We start from the raw sequence: 25,417 nt of genomic DNA, 5'->3' as shown, positions 1-25,417 counted from the left end.
TTCCCGTTATTTTCTGCACAAACTGCGGAGATTTGCGAGGAAGTTGGATGAAGGGTGTTGAAAGCGTGCTCTTCCATTGGCAGGTTCGGTCGCCTTCACGTGCTCCGCTGGGTGCTGCGCGAGGTAAGCATGCCGGCGGCGCTGGATCGGAGCGGCGGCGCCGTGAGCGGCACCGGCGGCAACAGCGCGCTCGCCCTTCACTACGCGGCGGCGCGCGGATGCCTCGACTGCGTCAAGCTGCTCGTGGAAACGTCTTCCGACCTCAGGTGAGTGACAGCAATGGCTTATCATCCGAAAATTGTAGAAATTTCCTTCCTCATAGGGAATTTTTTCTTTTCTCTAAAAACAGCGAGTAATGTATGATCTTAGGTTTTCCCGGCGTATCAGTTGCAGAAAAGTTACTCGGGTTTTCCACCGGTTGATGTCGTCCATGTCTCCCGACGTTTCGAGCAGCGCAAGCGAGGGAATCTGTATAAATTTGACACCATCACCTGATGATAAGAAAAGTCTTTCACTTCGCACGCTTCCTCGCCCATTCTGCATCAAAAACTTGCACAGACTGTCCGGCTGTTTAAAGGCCAAGTTCCAACTTAGCTAATGGTCCAAAAATTACGAAGAAAATTTCTTGTTCATAATATTCCTAAACATGCTCTTCTAAAAGACCAAAAATCCTTGACTTTCCATGCAAAATGTTTTGAGAATTGGATGTGAAAATAATACATTTCGTCGGCTCCTGCGGTGGTTAAATCATAGGAACATATTATCCAGCCGAAATAAAGTACATGCCCATCGTGACGAACAAACTCGGATAACGTTCATACAATTATTATGATTGAGAATATTGCGTTGAAAATGAAACAGTCTTCAAACTGCGTATTCAGGTCTTAGCGACTGTTTATCCGTATTTTTCTAATTGATATCGATGGCTGTAAATTGAGAAAGAATTCTTTTAGTCAAAAGTATACGAAAAGTATTTTTTTGCGTTGTTTGACTGCGATAAAACCTCTTTTGAACACTGTGGCTAAGAATTTTCGCTTTTTCATCCTATGAAGAGAACACGGTCTTATGAGATATTATGAACGTTCAATGTTTTCGAGTCAATTGAGCATAAAACTAATCACATAGATTTTTATCCATCTATGACAAGTAGCATCAATCATTAATCTCTTACTTAGGCATTGCCGCCGGCCAAAAGATATTTCTTAGTACGTTATAGCGGTGTATGCCACGCCACGCAAAGAATATTCCTCGCAAATATTTGCAACTCTTATTTTCTCTTCTTGTAAGTCTCAACGGTCATATTATTTATCACAGACTACAAAAATTTATCCTAGACCATATGTCAATATGAATTTCCATTTGCCAATAAGCATCCAACTCATATTCACTCTCTGAAGTTTTTCACCCTGTTGTGCAACCTATTTTTGAATTTCAATTACAAGGCATACAAATGGATTAGTCGCCCTCAGGGAATTTCAAGTCTTAATTCAATTTGCTGTTAGGTTCTTAATATGATTTTTCATTTCATTATTTCTTATTCGCATACTGGCCGGTCTCAGTGGCAGCGCTGTGAAGTCTTTGTCTGCTAATTCAGGGGCCGCGGGTTAGATTCCCGTCAGCGTGGTTTTTCTCCGAGCCAGGGCATGCGTGCCCATCACCGCAATTAAAAGGAAGGGCTTTATAGTCCGAAATTTTCTAGTAAAATAAAGGCCAAATTATTATCATTATTACTAAGGAATAGGATCTCAACGTCCCATTTACACATTTAAATTTTCCCCCCACAAGCACCGAAATACTATGGAAGACATTATTAGCACAATAAGATTTGACTTTTGTTGTTCCACGACTAGAAAAGTGGCATAATTTCCACCTTATTAAAGAGTCCCTGAGTCTATCATTCATTGTGATACTCTTCAACGCGATCCAACTATTACGAATGAAACGCGAATATTATTGCCAAGCCATTACTCTTCTTTTGCTTTTTTTCGTAGCATAATTTAGATTTTTCAATCGATTTTTGCCTTGAACCATTGCATCAGATGTATTTTTATCTACCTCTACACTTTTCATCGCAAGTTGCCCTAGTAGGCTAGGGGGGTGTCAGGACACCATCCGTCATCAAATTGAATTGAAATGTTCTAACGAAGTTATGCCTAGCTCTTTTTATAGTCGTATGTTGTTGGGGAAAAGGAATTCCGATAACTATCCGTTCGGAAAAATATCTCTCTTAATTTATCGTTTCTGTCAGAACTAGAAGTACAGTGCGATTCTAACATGAATTTCCCCTTTAGCACCGAAAGATGATCACTTGCTCAAACAATTTAAGTCTAGCTCGCAGCCTCTCCGTCTTTATAGGGGTGAAGCCTTATTCGCTGAGTATCTCGGTAACGCTTTGTGTGTGACCGTAGCAGTTTTTGGGGAGTCGCGTAACTTTCCTTTGTATTTTATTAAGTTCACGAATTAAGTCTTTCTGCACTTGATCCTATATGTTCGCTGCATTTTCAGGGTGTGACCGGACGAGTGCGAAATAGCACCTCTCTTCTACTTTCTCGTCCTAAAATCTTCCCGCATTAAGCTTGACGAATCCTAACTTCCTCAGGACTCTGCCACAAAAATTTATTATGTGTTCCCCGCGAAAGGTTCGAAGTATCGTAATTCCCAGATACTTCGTTTCTTCTGTTGTCTTTACGTTAACAACATCCACATGATATACATGGGGATAATCGGACGACTACCGTAAAAAAATGTACCGCCGTGTGTTTGCTCCGATTGAGTTCGAGTCCCAACTCTTGGCTCCACTAATGAACATTGTTGAAATCCGATGATGAATTTCAAAGTCAGAGTGATCCCTAATTTTGCGATAAATTACGGCGTCGTCATTGTATTTAAATTGTTAATCGTCCAAAGAATAGTTGATTTTATGCTGAAGCCTGAAAATAAAAATAATAATTGAAGAATGTGTATGCATTGTAAATTTACGTCTTTCACGGGCGGCGAGAAATGATTTTAAAGCAATGTCATGCTGTCAGATCATCTTGTGGGGCATTCAATTTTTTACACTTTTCCGTATAAGATTATCGTGAAAAGTAATAAATAAATCCGTAGGCGAAACTCATTTCCTATTGTTGAAGGACGTTTTTATAATTTGTCAAAACTCAACTCGTTCGCTAAAACGTGGGACATAGGTCTCATTCTACATAACTTTACTGCTAAGAGTAACTGGCGTACATAAAAATTTCCATATTATGCTCAGTTACTTCCAAGCAGTGGAGGCCATAATAATTTAGGCTTATACCACATAATAGACGGCAAAATATTTCTTGGAACTGTCATTGTGTGACTGAATTCATTTAAATACCATTAAAAAAAATGTCTTTGTCCCATTTGTTAAACCATATTGACATCCTAAGATTATTTCTTGAAGCGGAAAATCTAATCCTGTCCAACGGTCCACAAATCCATACAGAGGAAGAGTATTACTGGTGGAGATTCTCGGGGATAAATGTAAAAAATATTCTATGACAGCTATGCACCTTTCTATGTGCATTGCCGCCCGCCCGTTCTGCAATCATGGTCTTGATTCGTACAATGAAATGGATTTATTTGCATCATAAGTATTATCATTTCCCGAATTACTCATGTTTCTCAAGAGTCACGCTCTCGCTACTGCAACGCAGCGAAACGCCCACATGCATTACTCTTGTTTTATGCTCCATTTTTAAGACATTTGGTGGGGACTAAGTCATCATTCATGGAACAAAAAGTAATTTTTACAGTGATTCAGCCGAGTGGAAGTTTTCTTTTCCCCTGCACTCCAGCCAAAATCTTCTTCCTATCCAGCGAGTTGCTTGCTTTTCACGCTCGACATTTCAAACGATAGACTTCCGGGTTCCGTCCGCGTTGTCATTTTGATGGCGACGTTTCACCAACACCACTTTCAAAATGACAACGCTGACGGAAGCCGGAAATTACCCTTTTGCGAACCTGAACTCCGCGAAAACCTACACCAGAAATATCTAGGAGTTAAACCTTTGTGTGGCAGTTAGCATTTTAGTTAGTGATATTACACGAGACTGTATTATCCACATTGTGTATCTTATACCCACGACATAACTGTGATATCTAATTGTGGAATAGTGCATCAAGGAATGAGTAACGATACTCTATCAAATTTTGTAGTAAAATGTATTATTCATTATAATGTAATTCCTGTGTGCCGTGCAATTGCTACTAACTTTTCAAGTGTAAGGTCTACCCAGCTCAGGAATTTTAAATTCGAAATCAAGTCCGTAATTCATCTGTAATCGCCTTTATTATTGTTTATGTGAAAGACGTGATAAATGAAATTCCCTTTATGGAAATAAGGAATCTGTCTTCGCCGACGTGACGGTGACCTTCCGGATGTGTCTCGCCCCACAAAAGCGTCCTTATATTCCTTTTTTTGTTGCCTTTCCCGGTCAATGGAACTGCCAGGTTTTAGCTATAAAATTAACAGGCCACCGGCATATACTCGATAGACGAAAAAGAAAGTGCAATGATGGACATTCTTTTGAAGATACTAGGTTAAGTATTTCTAGCATTTCTGACTATTTTATACCTAAAATCCTAGATTTATTTTCCATAAATTCTATTAAAAGCTTACAAAACAGTAGCTATTTCATTCACTAGGCAAATTATAGCATAATTTTAGAGGATTTCAGTGTCAACGAGGATTTTGTCTGTATATAAACTAAAGCGCTATAGAAATACGAATAATTGCTATAGTTTTTGGATCAAAACAAAGTTTTATGTGCGTAAAACCATGTTGACTTCCTTGCAAAAATTGCTTAGATTTCGAATGAATTACGATTTAATGTGAGCAAAAGAGCGATCATGTAGATGATGAATGACAATCTATCCGTATAACTCCCACCCTGATGAATCTCTCGCAGAATCCGTGTGCCAAGATCGCGCTTGGCGGTATTTTGGCGATTAGGTTCGCGACACTTTTCATCCGATGCCCACTTCCAGCGCATCGCAGCCATTCCAGCGCCCTGCCGTGAGTCTCCGCGTCATCGTCATCGTCATCGCCACCTCCTTGCCACACTCTGCACACCTCTTACCTGCCTACCACTCTATTCCACTTTGAAGTCCAAATAATTGGTCATTTAGCTGCGGGCGTTACTTGGCGGTAATCCTTTTTCGTAGGAGTAGAAGGAATGAAGGCTTTTCTGTTTCCACATGGTGTTTCATTCATTCCGACCATGGTTTCAAGGGCGAGTAACATGCTTGAAGTGAAGAGCAGAAGGAAATTGAGCGGCATATTGAATTGGGTCAAAGTGGAGTGAGAGGGGTGGGGGAAAGTGGTGGGGGTCGGGCTCGCTGCGTCACTCTGAGTGGGCTGGGTTGGATGAGCAAGTAGTGAAAAGGGGAGTGGGGTAGGGAACGAGTCTCTGTGGGCTCAAGTCTCCAACTGTTGTAGGGAGTCGAATATGCGTCCTTTCTTTCCACCAAGTCTCGGCAGATGGCGTCCTTCCCGGCTGAGGATGTTGACTTTGTCTTGATATTCACGTACTTATGAATGACCTTCAGAGAAAGGCATCGACGGTGAAAGCAGATATTCAACGACGCATGCAATATACACTAGCTCCTCCTGCCCCATACCCAATCGAATTAACGCTGAATTTCTATGCGCTCTTTACTTTGATAATGTTACTCTGTAAAGAAACCATGGTCGGAAAGATTTAAAAACGATGTGGAAACGGCAAAGTTTTAATTCCTTCAACTCCCACGGTAATTGGTAATTCTCTTTAGAAAACCCTAGATAAAACCTTGAGTTAAGTATTTTTTTACCATCGGCTTGGGTGACTGTCTACGTTGGGGTGTCTATATCCCACCAGCCCGAAAAAGATGAGGGTGGTTCCATCTTAGGCAGAGGTAATTCTCATAGGTTTCGAGAGTACAGTCAAGTAGGTACTTCCATAATTGATGGTTAGGTCGAGTTTCTATCGTATCATGTTTGGCACCCTTTTCTTGTTGAATTAACTCTGAGAGAGACTAATAATTGCTATTGCAGTAGTTAGATGTAACTTTGAAGGAAGGCATAACAGTAATCAGTAATTTCAGCTCAGTACCACTCAGGCTTTTAGAAAATGTGACAGCAATAATTTTTTACGGTCAACAATTAAAAGACGTAAAGACTGTATGAAGGTGAGATTTGTATCGCATTTGGGGTGTTTTCAGACGGACAGATCTTTTAAGACTGACATTTCTCCAATGAAAGGGAATTTGCATAAAATTTGTTTGAAAGTGGTTCCAATAATGGATATTTAGATAACTATCTCAAATGTAAGCCCAGTTTTCCGTCTTCTGCTTAAGAGAAATACGAAGATCCTACTTCTTGATCATGCAACTCCGACATTTTTTCTTTCTTCCGAGCTATAACTTAATAACTTTGAAATATTTAATATTTATTCCGTTGGAGAAGTGACTCTTATCATGTATATGGATAGTTTAATACTAAAAATTGCCTTCAGAAACAGCTAATCGGCTTAATTATTTTAGTTAACACGAAATTAAAATCACCAAGGAGTTTAGTTTCGACCCGGGACGAAATACTCCCGGAAAAGAAGTTAAATTAATAGTAACTCCGCAGCTCATATTTAAGTTTCGATCCCAGGAGTTGAGTGAAGGGGAAAAATAGGGAATTGTTTCGACCAATTCATGAGAGAATGTGGAGAGATTGAAATATTGAGCTTAAAAATCAACTTATCTTTGTCGTATTGCGACTGAATACTTCACTCGTGACGTCATTGTAGAGTTCCATTTTGTAACAACAGGAGCAAAGCAACGGCTTGGTAGCTATGGAACACAGTTTATTAGCACAAGGAAAAAGGGCGTTTAGTTCTATTTTTCTCGAATAAATTTCATCGTGGGTAGAACTGAGAAAGAATATTTATTAATTCTACATTACTTTAGATTCGGAACTATTTGTGAAACCTACTTTGAATGCAGCGGTAATATGTGTGCGAAGGAAATAATGATATTTGTATAGTTTAAATATATCTTAAACTCGGCTCGAAACAGGATAAGAAGAATGTAGAAATGAAATTTTCCCTGCGTTGCTTCTTCTTGCTACTCATATCCGAAATCCGGATATTGCAACGTTAATAACATTTTACTGAAAAATATTGCGTCTACAGCGAATTTGAGAATTTTAGTGATGTTATTTTCTAATCTTCTCATAATCAGGTTTGTGATCGTCCATAATGTAGTAGTAGGCCAAACCTCTGCTTCATTCAATCACACTTACTAGCAATACTCGGTGTGTGGGTTAAAACTAAAACGGTCGAAAGTGAAGCATGTGATCACATGATAGGAACCTACGGAATCAGAATGTTCACTCCATCGATTTCTTGTGGCAATTTTTCTCTGCGCATGTGCACCATGTTGTTGGAGATTAATAATGTGGATCTTGAGGTGCATGCGCTGCAATATTTGACGTCGTCATTCCGCTGGTTTATTTCTCCACGCTGGCAAAGGAGTAAGAAAAGGATTGTTTGTCGTTTTACATAATATAGAAGCTGTAACAAAGACATCTAAGGCAGTGAGTTTGAAATGTCTTAAGGCGGAGGGAATTGGTGCTCAGCCTTGGACTGCTGCAAGTTTTCTAAGAAAAATCAGGGAATCCGCTCCTTTCATTTTCCGAAGGAGGAGGCTAGGAGAAAGAAGCTAGATATTATAATCACGGTGATGTTTCCTTCGAAATAAAAGTGCTTTTTTAACGAATGTCTTCTTTTAGGTCAAGGAAATGGGTCATTTCAACTCGGTGGAAAGAATGCCAAATCCGCTGCATATTTATATAATAATTGTAGAAATCGGAGCAACCATTTCGAAGGTTTATGTCCCTCAAGGATATGAAAAATCAGCTGCACAGCTACTTCGCCGTTTGCACCTTGTTTGACGGTCTGAATCCATCACCGATGGTTTTGTTTATACTTACGGCCAACGATGTTTGTTTACACATACTTCTTCATTTATGTTTAGTCTGTAGCAAGTGTCCTTAGCAGTATATACGTTGCACACGCTTGTTTCTTGCATCCAGCGTTTCATTAATTATAAACATTTAAAATGCCCGGGGTACTCTTATTTGATAAACATGGGAAAATTAGTGCAACCTTTGGCTCTATCGTTTCTAGAATTCTAATCATTATTCAAAATGTATACCAGAATTAATGATTTTAGACTACCTCTAATTAAATTTGTACTTACAGTTTCCAGAATGTTAATTTCTTCCTGCTATGTATACCCAGTCGTTAGCTGTTGTTCAGGTAGTATTTGTCGAAACAAGGGTTCAAAGGATTCTGGGAAGTTTTACACATTATGTTATGTTTTTCTTCCCTAGGTCAGGAGCTACTAGAACTAGAACTACTATTACATTTGAAAAGGGAAAGGATTGGTTGCGTTCATAAAATAAACTAGAGGAGGGACAAAGTAGGCCGTCGAAAAATACCAACAAAAAGTACAGGGTGCCTGGACATAGAATTGGGACAATTTTTTCCTATGAAAACACTTTCAATGAAAACTAAAACGAGCACTATTGATTACTTCATGATTATCATCTTGAATATACGCACAGCACTAAGAAACTTCCTCTTCGACAAATGAATGCAGAGTACGCACCGTTAACTCATCGAAAATCGTCTGTGAACTCAAAATTCACTAACTCATGATTAACTTTGTGGTATTCCATTATAAGTTTTCTTGGATTTCTCACTATTACTTATAGCACTGCTTTTTTACATAACGTGACCTGGGTTTCAATGAATTATCATCATCTTCGGGCGTCAATTATGATCTACCTATCTTATTATTGTTACCTAGTTATTGTGGGGCAGACAGGAAGAAGCTTCGCAGTCAGGAAGAAAGAACATTTAAGTTCTTACAAAAATAACAAAGATGATAAAAGTAATTTTGCTAAACACTTAATATGCAACTGCCATGGGAGCGATTTTAAAATGAATATTTTAAAATTATGCATTAACCGCCGTGAAATGGACTCCAGAGAGCAGTTGGAAATTTTAACAATTATTTAAAGTTAGGACAGCACTCCGATAAATGGATATCTTTACCCCACCTTTAACCCTATTCTGGCGTCCGTTTTAAATTCATCTCTTCCTCCGCTAGGTAATTAAGTAACAATAATAAAATAAATAGATCACAATTTATGCCTGATGATTATGATAATTCATTGAAACCCGGGTCAAATAGCAGTGCTATAAGTCATAGTGTAATATCCAAGAAAACTTATGTGTGAAATCATTTCACTCCGTTCTTCCCGAGTATCATGCCGTTACTAGAGGGAGGCCTCCAGAGATAGAAGCCGAGGTCCACTAATGCTGATTCAGCTGAGGGATGAATTTAAAATCAAAAAAGGCATTCAAGCAAATAACACACGTCATGGACCATCTCCTTGAGCTCAAGATTCATATGTGGTAAACCCTTGGTCGGCAAACTTATTAGCCAAAGAGCCAAGTATGAACATTACAACAGTTTTTTTTTTAAATTGGGAGCCATATCTGCTTGTTTAGTTAACTTTCACTACTCCAAATAAGTGGTGCACTAAATAAAACTAAATTTCATACTTTATAAGTATTTATCAATGCTAACAATGTGCTTGTATCTCCTTGGAAATTTTGAGTAAGTCAGGTTTGTATTTTGCTGTTTTTAATTTTAGGCATGATTCCAAGTTCTCATCAATAACACGACTTCTCAGTTTACTCTAAGTAATTTTCATGCTTGAAAAAGATTGTTCGTCTCACGATTATGTAGAACCGAAAAGGGAAATATCAGCAAGCGCGAGCTTTTTCAGCTGATTGTAAAAGTCAGGAATACTGTTCCAAGCGTTGACACTGATCATTCTCCAGGTCATTCAAAGCAGACCACTTGTGTTGTGAACTAAGATCACATTTCTTCCTCTCCAATATTCCCAATTCAACTGAAAGACGTTCGAATTTAGAGCGCCATATCTCCTCCTTCTTTAAATCCAGCAATTGTCAAATGTCAAATCTACCAATTCCAATTTTAAAGCGAGAAAATTTCAACTCGGTTATCGTAGGATTAAGAGGATTTTTGATAAATGCTAAAGTTGCTCTGCTGTTTTTAAATTCCTGAAATTGCTGAGAAATGCTTTCCTCCCATTTAAAATTATTGTTTTAAAATGGTGTTTATTAATAGAAGAATCATTTTCTTGGTGGTGCTTCGGCAGACTCGGAAAGTAAAAAATGATTCCATTTCAAAATCCTGAGCAAAAATGGATAATTAGTTTTCGAATGTTATTACATCTTCTAGCATCGAAAAAATTAAGTTTCCTTTCCTTTGCAATTTACGATTAAGCTGATTTGGATGAGACGTAACGTGTACCATGAAATAAAAGTTTTGGATCCACTGATTGTCTGTTAGTTCTGGGTAGTGAACGCCCTTCTCAAGGAGAAATTCTTTACTTTTCCGGAAAAAGGGACGCAAAACGTTTTAAAACTTTCCCTCTGGATAACCAACGTACCTTGTTATGAAGCAGAAGATCAGCGTACTCACTCTAAATTTCAAATAAAAATTCTTTAAATTGGCAATGATTAAGAGCTTTAGCTAATATGGAGTTGATAGTGGAAATCACTAATTCCATCACCTTACAAATTTCTTCTGGAAATGTTTGCGCACAAAGCGCTTCTTGGTGAATGATACATACAATGGTAAACAAGTATCTCGTGATTTATTTTTTCTTTCAAAAGAGCAACAAACCCTTTTCTTACGCCGGTCATACTTTTGGCCCCATCTGTTGAAATCGACACAATTTTATCGAGGGGAATATGATGCTTATCCATACACTCAATGACAGTATTTGCGATATGTTCTCCACGCGTCTGACCATTAAGTGACAACAATCCTATAAGTTCTTCTTTAGAGCCTGAATGAGACAAATCTTACATAAAGTGAAAATTGCACTGTATCATGTATGTCACAAGACTCGTCAACTGCTATTGATAAAGCCGAAACCAATTTCAGATCTTCGATATGCTGGGTGGTTATATTCGAACATGTTTTAATTGGTCTATCTTTAATGGTTTTGGCAGACATTGGTAACTCAGTAATTCTTTTCAGAATATCTGCTTTTTTCTTAAAATCCCGGATTAGCTTAGTGTTGCCGCGAGACTCGAGACTTTCTCGTCTCGTCTCGAGTCTCGTCTCGTTTTCGAGACGAGACTCGAGACGAGACCGTAGGGTAGAATTCGAGACGAGACTCGAGACGAGACCACCTTTTGACGAGACGAGACGATACCACTTCCACGAGACTCTCGAAAGTCTCGACATTTATATGGACGTCCTCAATTGATATTTGGTATAGTTTTATGCCTAAAAATATATCCTTCAGTTATGACAAAATACATTAAACGTTTTTCTTAATCATTATATTTTAAATACAGCTGAATAATAACTTTTCGATAGATGATCAAAGTATAAACTAGAATATTTGCTGAAAAACGAATTTATGAATGCATGAGCGGCACTCATGGAGCCAAGTAAGGGAGTGTTAATGGCTGACTACTTATAATTAACTTAGAAAATTGGAGCCTTATTTAAATGCAAAAAAGTTCTGGCTAAACTTTCGAGAGCCACAGCCTTGTGTTACAAAAATGTGTTACGATGGTTGGTCAGCCCCTCGCTCGGTATCTTTTGCTTTGGATATTTCCTGGATATATTTCTCTTGATTTCTTCAGGGTTACAAAGTATGTCTTCATTCTGCACTAGTGAAAGCATCGGTGTATCGTAAACAAAACACTGCATTATACAAATATAAAATTAGGACACATGACGAGACTTATCCCGCGTCGGTAAGCAATACTGCACAACATAATTGATCATAACGAGAACGCCAGAAATCGTGTATGACTTTCGTAAATTGCAGTTTCCTTTTTCTTTCTACCGTTTTTTGTTGCAATCCAACACAAAATTCAAATTTATATTACTTCAGTAATGTATATTGCTGCGCCCTTCAAGCGATATTCTCCCATAAGCCGCAACTGATGAAATGAGGGATCAAGTTTTCCACTCCTTCTTTGGGCCCTTTGCAATAACATATATCACATTTACTATGGTTTTCGAGGGTTATATTTCCTTTTCTTTAGTCGGTTACTCTCCGATATCTCCACTTCACGTAACTAGTTGGTTGTTCCATTTTCTTCTTTCCCAGAATCAAATCACATTTGACAGCAAGGTGGAAAAACAAAAGGGTCTCTCTCAGAGGTTGAGGAAAAAATACCCGTAGGTAGTACCGAGAGTTAGGTATTACTTGGCAGTATTTAGAAGCGGTACTACCTTATCGATGCTAGAAATACCGGTACTTGTATGGATATACTTCGACAGCGCTGCCATTTTATGTTTTGTCAATCAGCTAACTACTAAAGTAATTGAGCGTTGATAATATTACAAGCGAAATTAATCTTAAAGAACATAACTATTAACAATGACGGCATAATTTACAGTATTCATGAAGATTTTATAACACGATTTAGATTTTTTCTGCATGTATGTTAAACGACCTTGAAGTATCAATTATCAATGAAAATATTCGAATTAAATATGACTTGCAAAGTAATTTTACGAGAATTTTAGTCAAATATCCAGTTCAAAATTATTACGTGTTTTGACTATGGCTACATGCTTGAATGTTTATCATTATGGCCATAAAATATTTTTTTTAGCCGCAGAAGGCAAGAGAATCAGTTATTGAACCGTAAAATGTATATATTTTTCTAAATTAAACAGAAATGTGGCCTACACACCTAATTTTATTCGATCGCAGTATTTTAGGCATAACTAATTCCGATTCTATAAATGTAAAAACTACTATGTCTTTACATGAGACAAGTGTAACATTATTTTTACAAACATAAATACAGCAGAAATTAAAATGACAAAAGCTTTCTCGGGCACCAGGTGAGTGGTTGTTGTATAAGTAGCCAAAGTTTGTGTCGGATTGACACCGTCGGGTGTTTGAATAAGAGGACGTTCTGCTGACAGTGTCTTACTCTTGCCTAAGAGAACTTCAAATATATCATTCGCTAGGAAAACACCAAAAATTAAAACGTATGCCCCGAAATCGTTTGTATAACGTTGCCCTTCACAACTACATCGCTATCACCGTTCCACAATTAGATAATCGAGCTCCCGATGAATTTTTCCGATGGGTTTTCGTATAAATGCCTGTGAATGACTTTTTCAGTGTAATCGTCCTGTATAATAATCTAATTTTCGGAAACATCGGATAATAGGGTAGTTTCCTTCATCAAAGAAAACAAAAGGCAATAATTGCGATTCGTTACCCACCATTAGTGTATTCATAATATACAAATTATTTCGTTTTATAAATGCCGGTGTAGACGAATGGCAATGATCCATTTTTATCCTCATTTGAAAAGGGCCAGATTGGCGCCCATGCGATGCCACTCCACGTGACGTCACAGGGACCTAGTTTCTATAGGAGAAGATAGGAGTTATACGTTGTCTGAGGTTACCAATGCATGCATGAGGCGCAGAGCTCAGGGAAACATGTCTTAATAATCACTTATTAAAACTGGCTAAGGTCGGAAAGTTTTCCTCGTTTGATAAGGTATTAATAATCCTTATTTAAGCCAAGCGCTACCAGGCGGCAGGACACTAGGCTACCCGCTGGCAGCCTGCGACGTATCAGCGCTAAGCCTCGCCTCAAGGTCACCTCACCGGGCGGAGGGGGAACCAGAAATACGACGTACGGAGAGATTTCCCATCATTCCTACTAACGCGTCGCGTTTTCGCGCGCTTGAAAATTTTCACTTTTCATTTAATCGTGAAAAATAGATATTATCATTTAAAAATCTAAAAGCGTGAAATACGTACTCCAGGAGTAATAATCTTTCGATTAAGGCAATAAAAAAATAATAGGAAACCACCCTATTATAATAGATTAATACGAACGTTTATTTTCAACTTATTAACAAATTTTATAAATTACGAATATACCAGTATACCAGTATTTTTTCGCCGGTACAAACGAGGGAGTACTATTATTGCTATTTAACCCCTCAAGCGTGACTTTAAATACCCGTCATTCCCTCAGCCTGCGCGAACCAACGTCTGCGTCTTATAAATGCCATGCCTCAAGCGTGAAAGACAAACTGTATGAGTTTGAAAGTTTCATTAGGTATTCCTATCTCTTAATCTTCCATATATGTACTTTCAGTGAGTATATATGAGAGACATATCTGCCTGATTTCGTTCTGTGCCTCTTAATTGCCTTTGTTTGTGTGCTAGAATTTTTTTTAGAATAGTTTTTCCAGCTGATGCCAGGATGCTTCCTCTAGGAGCGGCGACTGGTGGGCGCTCGTGGAAGATAGTCTTCCACTTACGCTCCGATTTATGTGCTTTCTTAGCGATTGTGTGTTCAATGTGGGGACGCTGAATGCCTTCCTCTGTGGTTCATTATCATCTCATCTTCTGTCTCATCTTTTCCTTTCTCTTTCATCGTGACAATGATAGCGAAGGCTTGGACCGTCCAGGCATTGTTACTCAATAGTTCTCGGAAGCTCAAAGAACTGCCAGCATCTGGTATCGTATTTATGACGTTGGAAGCTGACGGTTGGAGTTTTTTTCACGCTTACGTTTGCTTTGGTGATTTTATTTTTTTCGGCCTTGGGCCCCTTCCGTATCTGAACCCCTTCTTAGTTGACCATGCCTTCTAGCTCTCGTGAGTGGTCCGATCAGACTGTGCTTGACTTTCGGGAATAATAGAGTGCAGAATGTTCTGATACGACTTCGTAAGTTTCAACTGGAAACTCCTTTGACTCCAGGTTCGAAGATTTATAACATCTTATTTTTCTGTGAATTTTCAAGAAAATAATTGGGAAGAGATCGGCTGTGAAGACGCGCCTCTAACCTCTGCGTGTGATTTAGTTGAAAAGAAATATCGCCTATACGTGTAAAAAGAATCCTTGGAATTGGAGTTATTTTTCTATGATGAAATAATTACAATCATAATGACTTAGACAAACCGCTACGTGGCAAAGTTTCTTGAAAATTTACAAAGAAAATTCCAAAGCAAAAAAATTGCTCCTTCAAAAGTTGGTTCCCACAACTCTGGTGGAAATAATACTATTTCTAGGTTTGTTCATATCGATGGGAATAAATTAGAAACCAAGCTTCAGTATGTATTTTATCGGAAAACATGTATTCGAGACTCGATTTTTTCTCAATGTAATTGGAAAGAAGAGGTTTTCATTGCTCACCAACTTTCTCTGTTTTTTAGATAGAAATAGGAAGGAAGTTGTAAAAAAAAGATCCTTACCACTATAAAATTTCGCCCATTAGTGAATATTTGAATCTGAGTGAACAAAATCATACCAGGACAGAATTTAGAACAGCACAAAGGACGGCTCTCGGATACCGATGCGGAATGTGCTCCATCGACCAGACGGCATATTTTGTTCAACAAAACCCGCAAATTGAAACATATAGGGTTGAAAGAAGAAAGTGTGTGGTGAGTGTGAAAAGCATTAAGAGATATGAGACAAGATACAGATGTCCCGGAACTGCCCAGGAACCTGTGTAAGACCCTGTTTTGAGAAACACCATAGACTTTCAACTACTAAACACGGCATACAGGGAGCAGGCAAAAGTAAATGGCGCTGAAAATTGTAAGTACGTTATTCATTTTAATCAAGTTCAAACAATGTTTAAGATAATATAATTTTTTGAATTTTTTCCGGTGATCGATTACAATTATGTCTACATTCTATTTTTAGACATTTTTCGTTTTAAATTACTATTTTTTTCATTGATTATCAATAAAATCAATGATTATAGCACCAGTTTTATGTAATTGGTGTCCAGATAAATTTGTGTTTGCAATTTTTATTAATGTCTCTCCTATTTTTAAGACTATCAATTCAGCAATTAAGCACTCAATGGAAACGACGCTAAATTTATTATGGGGGAAACGAGACGAGACGAGAGTCTCGTCCGAGACTCGAGACCGAGACGAGACTGGGGTTCACGAGACGAGACTTGAGACGATACCAGAGGTCAGGAAACGAGACTGAGACGAGACTGGCGAAAGTCTCGTCTCGTCTCGTCTCGCGGCAACACTAGATTTAGCTCTTCGGATGCATTTATAAAACAATTGTTTATGCATTCGCCGTCTGTGTACAGTTTCTCTCTCTTAGCCAACTCTTGGCTAAAAATAAATCTTGCCATATTAATATTGCTGGAATATTGAATCTAATTATTAAACACAGACGTCTCTTGACGTCTCATGACTCTTCTGAAGTTCCTCAACTGCTTTCTTCCTTGCATCACCGGTAGGATATTTAGTGCTAAATGACACGTGATTTCTTGTAAAGTGTCTCTTTAAATTTAACTTCCTGTTAAGGGCGATTTTCTCCTTACGAAAAGGACATGTCGGAAGTACATTCAAGTTTTGAATAAACGCAAAATTCTCGGTCGACTCAACTTTAAATTCGCGATTTTCATCTTCCGTTTTTCTTTGCATTTTTTGGTGGTCATGTTAATTGGGGTGCCTATGGAAGTTATCAAAAAAATGATTACAAATTTTGTAGCGGAACCACAACCATGTGTAGCAGGTGTAATAAAATCATATAAAATAACTGTAAGATGTGCAGCTACATTAAAAAATATAACAACTTTTTAATAAGACAGGACGACGGCAGACACGGTAGATACGAAAACAAAAGCCTGTAAGACAAAACTGTTCACACTGCAATTACTGGTCTGTGATGCCAATGTCTACCCCCACTACTTTAGAAAAAGTATGAGCGCGTATGCTTTTGGTACCGGAGTACGCCGAAAACACACGAACAATTTCAGCCGGCAGTTTATGCTTACGTTTACGAAAACTAATAAAAATTTTTACAACAATATAAAGTTTTAATTACCTATCTATCTTTTAACGTAAACAATAATTATACCCCCGCACGGGGGGAAGAGGGTGATCTCTTCCTTTGGGGAGTCGCGCCCCCACGGACCCGAGCCCACCGAGGAGACAAGCTCGTTAAAAAACCCCGTCGCTCGCTCGGATAGTGTCCAGACAGCATGTGACTCTGCTGTTCTGAGTAGCCGTAACATCTGGCGTCCAGAATCACCCACGTGTTTGCCGTGCGTGGAGACCCGTACAAGGGGGAGAAGGGGATCCTGGTGGGTGAGTTCTCCGGCACCCAGCTGGGCGTCGGAAACCCGGTATGGGCCGGAGTTCAATACCCCACTTCGGCCCTGGATTCCCCGAAAAACGGGCGGCCGAGAAGAGCCCAGCTCGGTCAATCGGCTCCTGGCGGCTGGGGAGCTTGGCGGCTCCTTCCGAGCGTACGCCAGGACGGGTTAGTGCTGGAGATATGGGGGTCTCCGTAGGGCGGCCGAAGGCGTGTGGGTTCGGAGGGCCCCCGCGCTGGAGGTTCTAACCCGAAAGAGGCCTCCTATCGAAGGTTCCTATATCCCTTGGGTAGCCCTGGCGACCACACCGGATCTCGGTGTGGCGTCCCGAATGTGTGGCTCCGTGGTGGGTGGGGAGCCCAGGGGACGAATTTTGTACGAGCATATGGATAATAACTTCTTACCTCCAACAAAAAGATCCCGTCCGGAAACGAATGGGGGAGAAATGAAAAACAATAAATTTCTTATAATGAAATGTCAGAAGGAAGGGGAAACACTAAAAAAAGTGTCCCCTTTCTTAATTCGTAAAGTCCTCTCTGCTACGGTCCCAGGTGATATAAAATCGGCCAAAAAGTTACGGGATGGATCCCTTTTGATCGAAACGGCAAACCAGGTGCAAAGTGAGAAGGTTCTCAGCATGAAACCGATGCACGACATCCCAGTGACAGTGGAGGTTCACCGAACCCTGAACACTTGTCGGGGAGTTATAAGCCATTTCGACCTACTATATGTGGACGTTGACGAAATCAAACAAGAGATGGCATCCCAGGGAGTGTGCGACGCTCGTCGGCTGACAACGAAACGGAATGGAGAAATAGTAAACACCACCTCTGTAGTGCTTACATTTACGTGTGACCGGCTCCCTGATAAAGTGTTCATAGGGTATGAATCGGTGCCCGTGCGACCATTCATACCAGCCCCGATGCGCTGTTTCCAGTGCCAAAAATTCGGCCACATCGCACCGCGATGTGAGGGCAAGGCCACCTGCCCGCGCTGCGGCAAGGACAAGCACGATGGGGACAAATGTGCTGAAGCGGCCTGCTGCGTGAATTGCGAGGGTACGCACGCGGCTTATTCTCGCGATTGCCCGAAAATGAAAGAGGAACGGAAGATTATGGAAATTAAAACTGTGGATAAAATATCTTACCTAGAGGCAAGAAAAAAGTTCAAAGCCCTTAGTGCCCCCTCTTTCTCGCGTTCCTTTGCCGCAATCGCCTCCGTTCCAGTTAAGAAATGCACCATTTCTACACAGACGGAACCTGAAAAGCAGATAGATGTATTAAAAAAAACGAATGCGAGTAACAGTAGCAACAATAAAAAAACACCCTTAACACCTCCGTGGTGTCTCCCAAAAATACAGCAAAGAAAACCACCAGAAAACCTGACCAGCGAGAGAAAACTCCCTCTCCTGGTCCCTCCGGCAAAGGTATGGAACCGATGCAGGAGGACATAGACGAAGATCTCTGTATTTCGGACACAGAGATCGAAAAAGTCAGGAATAAGGGAAGGAAAAGTCGCTTGAAGCGATGATTCCACAGATTTCCGGGCTAATGCTGCTCCAAGTTTAAATATTTACATCTTTATTTTCTGTTTTTATCTTTCACCCTTTTTAAACCTTTTAATGGCTTTTATATTACAATGGAATTGTAATGGATTTTATCGGCATAAGGAGGAGCTGGCCGTTTTAATAAATGATTTTAACCCTTCATGTATATGTCTACAAGAAACGCATTTTAAATCGACAGACAAGGGAATTTTAAAGGGATATAGTGTGACTAGGTTGGATGACTTGAGTGGGCGAAGAGCCCAAGGTGGCGTAGCAATAGCGGTCCGGGATACCCTACACACCTCCCGTGTGCGGCTAACCACCCCATTCCAGGCTGTGGCCGTCACCGTCCATGCACCCATGGAGGCAACGCTGTACGACGTGTACCTCCCGGAAGATGCTCCGGTAAATGACAATAACCTTCAAGCCCTCATACGTCAATTGCCGCGACCCTATATTTTATTGGGTGACTTTAACGCTCATGATCCTCTGTGGGGCGGCCCTTCTGCCCAACGCAACAGAAGGGGACGGATTTTAAGCAGCTTTTTCCGAGATTTTAACCTCTTTTTATTGAACAATTGCGAGAGGACACGCTTTAACTCCTTTAACGGAGAATATTCCTCCATTGATTTGTGCTTATGCACGAGCAGCATTTTTACAAGACTGAAACTGTCTGTCCATACGGATCTCTGTGGTAGTGACCACTTCCCCATTTTAATCAAATCTGACGAGATTAACAATACGAATTTTATCCGCGAGGGCAACTGGATTGTCCACAAAGCCGACTGGTCTGCTTTTAAAAATTCTTTTAATTTCACGTACGATGCTCTTCGGGGCGGAACAAAGAACGTTGAGGTGCTAACCGCTAGCATAGTGGACGCAGCGAAACTTAGTGTCCCCTTATCTAAGGGCGCAATCCGTCGACCAGCGGTACCATGGTGGAATGAGAAATGCGCCGAAGCTATTAAGAAACGGAAACGTGCCCTCCGTATTTTTAATAAGTTTCCAACTGCCTCTAATCTTGCCTCATTTCGACGACTCAGAGCAAAGGCTCGACTAATTATAAAGGAGTCAAAGAAGGCCTCCTGGATAAATTATGTATCCTCCATCAACAACAGGACTCCACTAACTCAGGTCTGGAACAAGGTGAGGGCTATATCGGGAACACGGCATGTTCACGGCGTTTCGTGCCTTGTATTTCAAGGTGTGACATTTCACACACCGAAGGAGATATGCGACGTTCTCGGGGAAGCGTTTGCCAAGACCAGCAGCGACGAGAACTACTCAGCAACCTTCCTGTCTATTAGGGAACGCTCCCCACACTTGAACTTCACCGAATCGCACGCAGCAGCCGGATACAATGATCTTTTTTCCTTATGGGAACTGAAGTCCGCCATAGCGGATTCCAAAGACACCGCGCCAGGAGTGGACGGTGTCCTAAACATATTTCTTCGGAATATACCGGAGAACGCGTTGATGGATATTCTCCATACCCTCAATCAAATTTGGGTTGAGGGAAGCTTCCCTACAGCGTGGCGGGAATCCGTAGTTGTCCCTATCCCCAAACAAGGAAAGGATAAAACAGACCCAAATAATTATAGGCCAATATCCTTGACCAGTTGTCTATGCAAGACCATGGAAAGAATGGTGAACCGTCGGCTCGTTTGGTGGTTGGAGCGTCGGAACCTTCTTTCCAATATCCAGTGCGGTTTCAGGCGAGGTAGATCCACCACAGACCACCTCGTGAGAACCGAAAATTTTATCCAGGAGGCTTTCCTTCTGGGCCAGCATGTCATAGCCGTGTTCTTCGATCTGGAGAAGGCGTATGACCGAGTCTGGCGCCAGAAGATTCTGAATACGCTACACGAGTGGGGCCTAAGAGGAAATCTCCCAATTTTTATCAAAAATTTTTTATCAGACCGTGTTTTTAAAGTAAGAATAGGTAATCATTTATCCGGACCTTTTACACAACATAATGGGGTACCACAAGGCTCTGTACTCAGCGTCACACTCTTCGCCATTGCGATAAATGACGTTACAGAATGCGTCAGAACACCAGTGATGGGCTCCTTATTCGTGGACGACTTGGCCATTTTCTGTCGATCATCCACAATTGCCAGTGCCGCACGGGTCATCCAGCTGACCCTTAACAGACTTGGGGAATGGTCGAATCGAAGTGGATTTCGTTTTTCCGTTGAAAAAACGAAATGTGTCCACTTCCATCGTAAGCGGGCACAAGTTCCTCCACCAGAACTTCGCCTGAGCGGCCGAATTCTACCTTATACGGATTCAGCCCGCTTTCTGGGTTTGATTTTTGACCGCCGCCTTAATTGGCGTGAGCACATTGAGTTTTTAAAAAACAAATGTTTGAAAGTTTTAAATATCCTGCGATATCTATGTAATTACTCGTGGGGTGCCGATCGCTCCACGATGCTTTTATTGTATAGAGCATTGGTGCGCTCGAAATTAGACTATGGATGTTTGGTCTACTCCTCTGCCCGTGAAAGCTATTTGAGACCTTTGAACACGGTTCACAATGCGGGGCTTCGATTGGCAACTGGAGCTTTCAGGACTTCTCCGGTCTTGAGTGTTTACTCAGATTCTGGGGAGCCCCCGTTGACTGCACGCCGAAACATCCTCATGTGCAACTATGTTGCTAAAATTCTAACAATGAGAGGGCATCCTAGTTTTAATATTATTTTTAACCCACGCTTTATAAATATTTTTAACAGGCGGCTTAGGGCAACTAGACCCCTAAGTATTACTTTTAATAATTTTATCCTTGACAGTGAGTTTATACTCCCAGAAGTGTACCCCATTGGGAATTCGGAAAATGCACCTTGGCAGGTACCTTTTCCACAAGTCAGCTTTGTGCTCCACAAAAATCAAAAATCTCTGACAACTGCTGCGGAATACCAGCATAGCTTCAAGGAAGTAATGCACCGCCACCCCGACTTCATTCCTGTTTACACGGACGGATCGAAGTCGGAGCGTGCGTGCGGGTGTGCAGTGATCTCGTCTCACCATGGAACCCTCAAGGCCAAGCTCAGTCCGCTTTGTAGCGGCTATACGGCAGAACTGTTCGCCATAAAGATGGCTCTGGATGGTATTAAGGGTAGCAACGCGTCCTTTATGGTCTGCAGCGACTCCATGAGCGCCCTGCAGTCCATTTCCAGTTTTTCTCCCAGTCACCCAATCGTCCAGGAAATTCAAAATAGACTACTTTCCCTTGCTCGGAAAAAAGTGAAAATCCGTTTTCTGTGGGTTCCTGGACATGTGGGTATTGCTGGAAATGAGAAGGCCGACTCGGCCGCGAAGGCAGCCAGCGAGGACGACGTTGCTGATTCTGTGCTGGTACCATATGAAGATTTGAAGGCGACCACAAAAAAGATAGCCTTAGAAAAGTGGAAAGAGACTTGGCGCTCTCTTACCGGGAATAAACTGCGCGCAATCAAGCCGGTAATTTCAGCGTGGCCCACGTCTGTCAGGAGGAACCGCAGGGAGGAGGTCGCAATCGCACGATTGAGAATTGGGCACTGCGCTCTCACCCACTCGTACCTCTTCACCGAAGAGAGAATTCCACCCCTATGTGATGTTTGCGACTCTCCCATTACTGTGAGACATCTCCTGACTGAGTGTGAGAAATACCGCTCTCTGCGCCATCGGCTGAACATCGGAGGAGACCTAGGGCACATCCTAGGAGACGACCCTGATAGTGTCAGCCGAGTGATAAAGTTTTTAATAGAGACCGGGCTAATTAACAATGTTTAAATTCCAACCTTCTTATAATTTGACAACCCCTTTTATTTCAAAACTTTTATGAATGTTTAAATGTTTTTTTTTTAATGCATCTTTTAAAATTTTTTGTTTTTATAGATTGTCTGTGGTGCAAATGACCTTAGTTGTCGAGGCACCCGAAACACAAATACTACTACTAATAATTATACATGTTCTCGATTTATAAAAGAGTTTTAATCTATGAAAATAAGATGTAATTTTTTCTTACCAAGCGTTTCTATAAATGAAAATATGATTGCGCTTCCCGTGGATATTTGTGCCGCACTTATGAAGCCAATGAGCCACATGCAGCTCGGGAACCGTACTTTGCCGACCACTGTGGTAAACCATGGCGTCCTTGAAACTAATTAAGGTATTAAAGGAAGCCATGGGTAAATACACGAAACGCTAACTGGTCTACTAGGTCCCACGCGGATTTAAACGATCACGCCTTGAGTAACCATGCCTTCGATGAAATAGAAAATAAATTCCGGATAATAAAAAATTGAGCCACATATGAAACCTGTAGGGACCTCCGCTCTCATGTGAGCTCTTCGAAGGTACTTAACGCTAGAATGACCGGAGGCGGTCAATTGACCGTTCGCGTTTTTCTTTCGCGCACTAGTTCGTTATTTTCCAATCAATGACGCTGGGATTTTTTCAATTTTAATATTTTGGAACAAGTAATGTGACAATTAAGTTTTTTGGGTGCGGGGGGGGGGGATTCATGTAAAGAGAAATGTCAGCTTTAACCTACAATGGCCACGAGCAATGGTCAGTTGACCGTTTTTGTATTTCATACCGTAATTTAGCTGTCTTTGTTGGTTTTTTCGTCATATACCATAGGGTGTACTTTATCACAATCTAGTCTAAAAGAATTTTAGGAAAGTGCGACAACAAAGTGAGAGAAATTACCTACTACTCCCTCGTTAGGCCTCATTTAGGATACGCTTGCAGTGTTTGGAATCCTCATGAAATGGGCTTGAAAAACAAAGAACGCGTGCAAAGAAGAGCGTCCAGGTATGTGAAAAGTCGTTTTGATAGTCTTCGCTGATGAACTGACCTCTTACATAAACTCGGATGGGAATCTCTGTCAGACCGTAGACGAAAAAATTACACTAATCCTATTAGATAAATTTAAGAGCAAGGTATTTTGTGACGAAGTTAGCCATATCTTTCGAACGCCATCATACTACGGTAGATCAGATCATATAAATAAAATAAGAGAGATTGACTTTGGAACAGACTGATTCAGAATTTTTTCTCGATAAATAAGGGACTATAACGGCAGCGTTACAGCTCACAAATAGATTAAATGACTTGTATTGTACCTTACTAACTTATGTATACCTTAATGCATTTTTCAGAATTTTCTCTGTATTTATAACAGTATGTTTTGTGTGTTCTAGCTCTATTGGAAGAAATCCTTAATAAGTATTTGGCAAGTTTTTTCTTTGAATGAATGCGGTGGTATAATTTGTTAGTATGCGTAACGTTTTGTGGACCGCGTGGTGTGCATGTGGGAACCCTATTGCATGCTGGTGATTGATCACCCACTGCCAACAACCCCAGAGGTGTTTCGCAGGGTTTTATGTAGATGCTATCCCTCAAATCACCTTTAATCCTGATACGGGCAAGGCGAGTCTCTTGGACTCATCGCAGCAAATTTTTTTCAATGTATTTTGTAATTGAAATTTCAGCTTGACGTAAATTTTTCACTTCTCCATATTACGGATTCTTATAAAATACAGTAATTCAAACTAGTTTCAGTACTAAGGTAACTTAGAACTTTTTCCAATTTCCCTCAAATTCGGGCATGGTGAGTCCGTGAAACTCATGATGCTTCTTACTCCCTCCTCTTCGGAGAGAAGTACATTTGAGGAATCATTGTTTTACAACAATGTCGTCAAATCCTGGCAAATATTTTACACAAATTATACTTGCCTGTTATGCTTACAACATCATAAAAAACAATAAATTTTTTGGATGACGTCTGATCTGCGTCGTGTTTGGACTCATTATTTGTAAATTCGATGTAGAATGCTTTTGCAACTCCAGAAAGATAAAACACTCGTGTAAAAAGTTTCTGTTTTTTAATTTTTAGCTCAATAACTGGCGTATGCCTCAACGCGGCGACAATTTAGGATCACTCGGGGATAATCGAGGATTGTCATCATTACATATGCTCCTACGCTTGAACGAGTTGGAAGGGGGCACTAACTCACCTTAATTTACGTGAGCATGTGTAATGTGTTATATTTTTCTCTTCCCAGTTTCGTTTCTTATAAGTAAACAACTAATAATATTTCATTGAAAAGCGTAATTTTGTTACCACAATAAGTTATATTTTATCTTTCGCCTGTCATTTCTTCGTCCTCTTCAAAAATCTACTACAACGTAGACCCATGTTACACCTTTCTTTGCGTGTCGCATTAGGCCGCACTTATTTTTTCAAAATCATCCGATTTAAAACTTTGTGGTCTCAAAATGTACGAAATGATGAAAAAAAATTATAAAAAAGTTTCAGGTTCGTGCGACGTCGGATAGCCATGCCTGAGGCGCCTAAAGGCGCCTTAATGCAGTTATTTTGAACGTTGAGTTTTTCGACCTGGATAAAAAGCTTTCTTCGGTGAAAATGAAATTTAAGAGTTCTTAGGGCAAATGTTTCAACCATTTAGTCGTATTACGATTCCTTCATGCCGAAACGCTGCCACAAAGATGCCCGCTGCACCCCCCCCCCCGCCTCCCTGCCGCCAGGCGCGCCGCGCGTTTCTTGATTCGTACGACACTCCTCAGTCCCGTGGATCTTCCCTCCTTCCCCTGACATGCTGGCCGAGCGGACCTAGAGTGAGTGATAATGGC

The 25,417-nt window shown here is 40.6% G+C and overlaps 1 protein-coding gene across 1 annotated transcript in view; it reads left to right on the top strand.

The window, feature by feature from the left end:
• LOC124171939 (espin) overlaps positions 1-25,417 on the top strand; it is a 445,604-nt gene that overhangs the window by 225,326 nt on the left and 194,861 nt on the right. Inside the window, exon 2 of the mRNA XM_046551385.1 lies at positions 84-266. Within this exon, the coding sequence (XP_046407341.1) occupies positions 130-266 (137 nt within the window). The 5' untranslated portion in view covers positions 84-129. The remainder of the gene's footprint in view (positions 1-83; positions 267-25,417) is intronic.

This window comes from Ischnura elegans, chromosome X (assembly GCF_921293095.1).
Source record: "Ischnura elegans chromosome X, ioIscEleg1.1, whole genome shotgun sequence".
NCBI classification, from domain to species: Eukaryota; Metazoa; Arthropoda; class Insecta; order Odonata; family Coenagrionidae; genus Ischnura; species Ischnura elegans.
This window is presented reverse-complemented; position numbering and strand designations above follow the sequence as displayed.